The following is a 7500-nucleotide window of genomic DNA, read 5'->3' as shown; positions in this document are numbered from 1 at the left end:
CAATAGTCCTGCTTCAAGCAACGTGTAAATGGCTATAGAAATAAAGGGCCCCAAAACGGTCTGTAAACATATTTTCTACAATCTGAAGTCAAGAGTAGTTACATTTTCAAGGTGACATCGGAGCTGCAACGGTTAAACCAGACGAAAAAACAGTTTTAAATGGTCACTGTTTTGACTAGTTATGTATAACGAAAATATTGTCAGGGACGGTCAAACTGCTGTCTAAGTTGTCAAGCTAATTTACTTTCAATCTTTTCCCGTGTTTCTCTCTCTTTTAAGTCACACTGTTGCAAAGAAAAAGAATTGTGCAACTGGATGAGAATTGTGTCGGTTTCCGGGAAAAAATGAACTAGACTGGAATTATTTTAGCAAATTCTATCTCTAACTAAACATACAAATATTTTTTTGCAATTTATGATAGTTTCTGTATTAGAATAGCCTCCTTGTTTCAAACTCTCAAAGATAGGAAAAAGGATCACGCTCAAAATGCTCTTTACATGAATACCGGGGCCTGCCCTAATGGGAAAGAAAGCAATGATGTACATCAACAGGTTTCCTCCCTGTTCTCACCACTCGAAGTACTTCGCACGTAAATAATTACAGGTTGTTAACACCTGTGAGAGGGAAATGCTTAATTTGCGTTGAAGGTAAACGTAGTCTGATGAGTGAGAAAACGTAACGGAAAAAGTGGATGAGATTGAGTTCAGTCGAAGTTGCGTAAAACATTGAAAATAAGTGACGCGTACAAGTTAATCTGCGTAATGTTAAGTGCGCCGATCAAATATTCAAGTTTAGGCTGTTTAAATGAGATCGACATGCAAAAGAGCCAACGTCAATGGCTAACCAAAGAAAGGGTCATAATCCGTATTATTCACTAAACGCTCTGCCGCTACATGAAGCGTGGGTTTTGTTTTCGCGGTCGTTTGGCACCGCGGTCAGGAACGTCATCCCAATAAGAAAGATTGGCTGTCTCAGTTGCTAAGGACTAACAAAAAGGAAAAACACAAAAACAAGTTAGCGTTATCAAAATTAAAGAGCATTTCAACTGAGTTACAAAGGAGATTCACTGGAACGTTATCACCTACCAGTCGCTGTTGTACTTTAGGCGGCAGTTCTTCGCTGGTTTTGTACACATCGTCCCTTCGGACATTCAACCAGGAATCGTCCTCAAATTCAACCTGAGCAATAAACAGCTTGGTCAATTTTCCCTAGCACTTGCAATCGCACTCTTAATTTTAACTAATCCGAATTCTGGTCAATTTGGTCGAATTTCAACCTTAACATGCAATAAAGTAAGCGGTTATAAACGCTTGGGTTTACAAAATGCGCAAATTTAACATCAAAAGATTTATTCATTAACGGAATCCTGAGTACACGACAGGTCACATTGAAAATCTTACTTGTGCTACTGTTCCGCATAGCTTTATATCGTATTCGCAGCTTAGAAACTGGTGTAGCACTAGTACATGTACCTGGTATGTGACGCTGATCCTTCGCCCGGTGACTTTGGCTGTGAAGAGCTCTTCTCCACTGTCTCCCCATTTCACTTGTACCACACTGCCCACTGGAATATCCCCCTTCGAAGTGTCATGGCTCTAGAAAAAGTAATCACGATTACAAATTACAAATCTTTTTCCACCGCCTCCTATAAGGGCCATTCTACTGCTGTTCATGTGAATATGACGGCGTATTCCAGTGCTTGGGGCGCTGGTTTTGCATGAATATGATCCGGATTGAATCCCCCTCCGACCACAAACTGAACTGAATACGTCTTCAGTGGCCAGCCACGAGTTCAACTTCACCACGCAGTCGGGTTTGTTAACACGGTTGTGTGTATTTTAATTGTACAGTTGCTTTCTGTATAGGGCCGCCACATAAGATTTTTTCTTTAAACAGCACCGTTTGTAACTATCAAACTTACCACAATGTCAGTTGGTGGTAGGTTGTCACAGTATGTTCCGTCACCGAATGACACCATGTAATACTCTTCTGATGTGGTGTCCTGCACCACTCCACGGTAATATCTGAAATACCCACACACACGGTAAACCGAATAAACAAATAGTAGTACAATTAACGCAATAATTTACAAATGAAGGTACGTCTGTTGAACTTTCGTATCAGTAACTCTTGTTGCCCTTATATAAGGAATATATGGGTAGATTGGTTTCCTTAAGCATGCGTGGCAGGGTGTGACTGGTGTTTTGCAATGGAAAGAACAATGAAAACTCAGTGAAAACGCGAAAGGGACACCCGTTGTCGCACAGCAAATCCTGGTCATTGTCTAAATTTCTTCAGTGGTTCGTCGTGTCAGTTGATCGCCCGTAAGTCCTGTTCGAAGAGTTTTCAATGGTGTGAGAGCTGAGAACATGGCTGGTCGCCCAAAAATTAAGTCAGGGTTAATATCACATCAATCGGACGAGCTCACCTTCCATTTTTGTGCTTGGCAATGACAGATTCTCCAAGGTGGATCATAGAATAGTCCCGCTGTTTTCCCTACGAGCAAGTGCCATTTTTGCATGAGACGTTGTTGCGAAAAATGAACATTGAAGTAAAAGTCTAACATATATGCATACAAACATACCAGAAACCCATAAGGTTTCAAACGTGTAACGGCCCCTTGTGTGCTGGGAAACAAGCTTCTGAATATTCAATTTGCTAAGTACCATATTTGGAACAACAAGAGCGAGGGGTTTCCAAATATGGTACTTAGCACTGAAACATTCAACCAATCAGTTTTCTGAACATACTTAATTGACCTCTCCCCATATATTGGGGCTTTTCAGGGCCAATGAAACAATAGAAATGAACAACATCAAGTGTTAAGAATAGACCCTTCTCCAAAATAGCGGCTGAAAATTCAAATAAGTTAAAATTAAAAACTAGAAATAGCACCTTTACTTTAGCAACCCTACAAAGTTTTGGCATATCAGATGTAATATCAGCTGAGAAAATGTAAGGTGCAAAATGAAAAATTTACAGACCTCTGTAAATTTGTCAAATTTCAACTTACATTTTCTCGGCTGATATTACATCTGATATGCCGAAACTTTGTAGGTACTCTTTCTATCTCTGGTATCAGTTCTTCATTCAGTTCAAATTTAACTCCTTCAAATCCGTTGCCGCCATTTTGAAGAAGGGTCTATACCAACTGGCCAAAGGCAAACCAGCTGGCTATTTTAAGTACAAGCGCAACACAGAATGATGGGTCTAGCAACAACAACAACATGTTTTATTTTCGAGCGTTAGCCCTTCGTCAGAGCGAATTAGGTAGTTATAAACATTTAAGTGTTCACTTCCTCACAGACGCAGCACCACAGTTTCTTTAGAAACCAACCACCTTTATTATTTATTTACAAGGGCAGCCGAGTAGTTGAACCAGGACTCAACGAGTGGTCAGTTAAACCCGGGATCTCTGGTCTAAAAGGAAGACCTTATACAGCAATGACCAGAACCTGGTTGCTGACCAGCGGTTTTCGTTAAAACAATGGTTTGCTGGGGGTGCTCAGTCTCGCGGGCTCAGAAAACCTGGTTGTGTTCATTGTTATTTAAGGTTTTTCGGTCTAAAAGTACACGCCCTAACCACTGGGCCGCACTGCCTTACTTCGACAAAAAGTGAAGTGAAAGTTTTGGTGCTGAGGGGGTTCATATGCGTGCGCAATTGACTTCTTCAGTTCATCAACTCAGGAGAGAAACGTTTACTCACTTTGAACCTTGTTCTCTGATGCCTTTCGCAAAAGGTTTCTGTGGGTTGCGGCCAATCACTTGGCTCCAGGCCCAAACCGGCCAATACAAGGCAGGTCACGTGAAAAGAAACTGCGCATTTACCTGCGCAACACTGTACGCATGCGCCAGTTTCCTTGCCAATCGAGCTTGATCGACAGTAGTAACACTTCTGTTCACATAACAAAAGATAAAGAGAAGGTGTTTGTTAATAAAACATCAAAGAGACGCGATATGAAAAGTCATACAACCCGTAACCTGTGCGTCACTCACCAGTTTTCTTCTCGCAGAGGTGATTTGACTGGTGTTAATTCCGTCTCTAAGGTTTACATCTGTGAAGGACACTTCAGGCATTGCCACAGCACAACCAACGTGAGCCCAACTACGTGAACGAACAGGCATAATAATTACATAAAAGTACAATTTTTTTTATGCGTGCCTAAGCTCGTAAACTGTTTCGGTTCTAATGATCAAAATGCTTAGTCTACGTGATTCAAATGACAATTTTCCCAAACGAATTGTCTTAAATATCTCTAAAGATGTCCAAATACTCACGCCCGGTAGAAAGAAAAAAAAAATACCCGTAGGAACGCAAATTATAATACCGTTTTTCTGCAGAACGGGCGCGCACTACCTCTGGCCTCAGGGTCTTAACGGCTGTCAACATTGGCACCTTGGTTGAATTAACGCTAGTTTACTAACAACCAAAGAGATTGCAAGTGTTGAGAAGAAAAGAGAGACTTTTTCGTGATAAATGGAAATGCCTTTCCTTTTTTAATACAAAAACAACACGGAAACTTTCGGACGGAAATTTCCCCATTCCAGATATGCTAAGAAATGCCCCTATAACGTTAGACGCACGCGGTTTACAGTAATTAGGGAGCTTAAGCACGCGCGTTTTTGAGACGCGGACGACAACCGGAAGTGAGCTATTTTCCCTTTAGACTTGTTTTCACACAACCACATTGACATTGCTAAGTATCTTTTTCTCCATTAGAGATGATTAATATAAAAATCTGGGAGACACCACTACCCTGGCGTGCGAAATGCTCTCTTCCGGTTGCCGTCCGCCTCTCAAAAACGCACGTGCTTAAGGTCCCTAGTGTCGCGACGTGTTCCCTCGCTCGTCTTCCCAACATCAAAATCACTCGTGTCTCGAAGTACGGACAATTTGAGCACAAAATGTCCTGTACATGCTTTTCCTCAAGTAATGATAAACATCTGCATTTACCCTAAGCTAAATGTAACGCTAACCTTTACCCTTATCTTATTGATGGAGATAGGTAGCAGAGATTAGACTTAAAGGGACACTTCGAGTTGGATGTCAAAATTGGGAGTGCATCTTATTGGCCATTTCCGAGTTCATGTCTGGCTTAGGCTCAAAGCGAGTCTAAGTGCGAAGTTTTTATTATGAAAATTAGTTTTTATTCACATGTAAATTACAACTAATTACCATCACAAAAATTTCGCACTTAGACTCGCTTTGAAGAGGAGGCAGACATGAACTCGGAAATGGCCTATTAGGTGCATTTGTGGACATAAGTGCCCCCTTCCCTCCCCTCTCCGATATCAATGCGCGTAGTATTGTCATTACATTCGCACCTGTTGTCTGTGGTTCTTTTCAGAGCTCCTCCACCGATTCTACACAGTGAACAAAACTGAAATACCAAATAAGCATAGCGTTAATAATTTTAAAAGGCACACAATGTATCTACTCTTTTCTCGTCCTACAATTTACCTAAAGCGTGATTGAATCACGGTCGTTAGAGCGCGCATGTTACAATAAGGTGACGCGCTTCGAAGAAGCAATCAGGACGCTGGCAAGTCATCACAAGTCAAATCACCTTCGTACAGTAAAATTTCAAGTCCGCAAACAGCTTTTCAGAAAATAATATTTTCATTTTCACTTCTTTCACGCTTATGCTCTTTTTAAAATAACCTCTTTTATAAGATTTACCCCAAAGTTTTAAAAACACACTAAGAACATACTCAGGCTGAGATTGAGTAAGAACGTCTTTATTTCGCTCATTTTTTGTTGATTTGGTGAGTAGGATAAATAATGATAAAAGAAATGTAAAACTGTGAAACTTCCCAGGTGGAACTCGGGAACTCGGAGGTGTCATCTCGCGATTTGCGCACAAAGGCTCATCTTCTATTGGTGTGCAAAGATCCAGTTGCAAGCGACATGCAGCTCTCTACTTACACTGATTTCAACATCCTTTGCATCTTCCTGTGAGCACCTTTGACATTTCCAATGACCATCAGCCGATACATCACTCACTCCATAACAACCTACCGTTTGAGAACAAAGGAAATGATGGCTACAGAAGGCCAAACAAAAGGAACATATGCTTGAACCCTAGAAATCATGTTCTTAACCAAGGTTAGTTTGGAGGCAGCGTGGCGGGTGTTTAAGGGGCGTGCCGGACTTGAGATAGGGAGAACCCAAACGACTATTCCACTCTTATCATTAATGGCGGTGTCTGCCAACAAAAATCGCCATACCTCGACGGGCAACTCAGGTGGTACCCTGGTCATTTGAACGTCTTTGGTACTCAATTTACGACACCTCCTACTTGGGAAATATTGGCTCTAAATACAAAACTCTTTGTTAATCCAAGTTATTTTCCTAGTGATAAATGCTGAATATCTTATCATGATATGACAATTCCAGTGAAACAAACTTGAAACTCTGATAATCCACCCGAGCCTTACTTGCATGAACGAGCAGTTGACACAGATCGCATCTCAGTAGAGGACTCTTGGTATCGGTAGTAAGCTTCTGATCCAGCCAAGAGCTCAAAGTCTCGGGGGAGGAGTCATCTGACATGAAGCAGATCTCAGGCACTCTTGGTACAGACTGTACGGAAGATGATGCAACAACTGTGTCTTCAGTAAGACTCCTCAGAGATCGGTGAAGATTTTGTCGTAGATGAGAGAGAAGATCACTCTCGGATGATGCCTGAAATGCACAGTATATTTACCATGAAATGACATCTACCAAATTTAATTTGGATTTGAAAACTATCTTCGACCGATATCGCGGTCGACACTACCTACAGTAAACATGATCCAACTGTTTTACGTTTGGGACTCGAATGAGACCGTATTAGGAAACATGCTAAATTGGTTTACCAGGAAATGTCTGAAATTGCAATTGGATGGAAACGTCCTGTGACCTCTGCATATCAAAGAACCCGGAAGCAATAAGACTAACCATTCAAAAGATGTTTAAATGTTGTTTGTTTCCTTTCGACAAGTATGGCATAGCGAAGAACTTTTCATCGCTGAATTGGTTACCAACAATAAAAACCACTCTAGCAGACGAAAAACATGGACTGAACTTTGTCAAACTGAGTATACCGCAGGAATGAATGATATCGCGCGAGCTGGCTATATCGAAAGAGTAAGGCAGCCAATGCGCTGGCCAACTCGTTAACAGGATCGGATTCACTACCATTACCGACGTGGAGTGTGAGCGAAGATAAACTCCTTAAATGAGGGCGTGACTGAGCGAGTACGCTGTTAATCAAATGTGTCAACTGTGGCTACGTGGCTACGCGAATACTTGGCTACTCGACGATCATCACTATGGGATGCCTCACCTTTTTTGAGGTTTTTTGCCATTGTACACGTAGTCGCGTTAGCCACAGTTTGCGCGTAACAGAGTAGCCACGTAGCCACAATTCTTTGAAATGTTTTGGGAATGGCGGGCGGGTCATGATTCCAAAGCAACGCTGTAAACAAGGACCCGGTTGTTCGAAAGCCGATTAACTT

General features: G+C 41.6%; 1 protein-coding gene across 1 annotated transcript in view; it reads right to left on the bottom strand.

The window, feature by feature from the left end:
- LOC138022770 (lysine-specific demethylase 4A-like) overlaps positions 1–7500 on the bottom strand; it is a 21761-nt gene that overhangs the window by 463 nt on the left and 13798 nt on the right. Inside the window, exons 12-21 of the mRNA XM_068869714.1 lie at positions 6439–6685; positions 5927–6015; positions 5326–5381; positions 3997–4105; positions 3707–3895; positions 2429–2496; positions 1922–2024; positions 1473–1595; positions 1086–1178; positions 1–985 (exon numbers count right to left, since the gene is read on the bottom strand). The exon at positions 1–985 is cut by the window's left edge and continues 463 nt beyond it. Coding sequence (XP_068725815.1) covers positions 890–985; positions 1086–1178; positions 1473–1595; positions 1922–2024; positions 2429–2496; positions 3707–3895; positions 3997–4105; positions 5326–5381; positions 5927–6015; positions 6439–6685 — 1173 coding nt within the window. The 3' untranslated portion in view covers positions 1–889. The remainder of the gene's footprint in view (positions 986–1085; positions 1179–1472; positions 1596–1921; positions 2025–2428; positions 2497–3706; positions 3896–3996; positions 4106–5325; positions 5382–5926; positions 6016–6438; positions 6686–7500) is intronic.

Source organism: Montipora capricornis, chromosome 11, assembly GCF_036669925.1.
Source record: "Montipora capricornis isolate CH-2021 chromosome 11, ASM3666992v2, whole genome shotgun sequence".
NCBI classification, from domain to species: Eukaryota; Metazoa; Cnidaria; class Anthozoa; order Scleractinia; family Acroporidae; genus Montipora; species Montipora capricornis.
The sequence above is the reverse complement of the archived record's forward strand: the minus strand, read 5'-3'. Positions and strand labels throughout refer to the sequence as shown.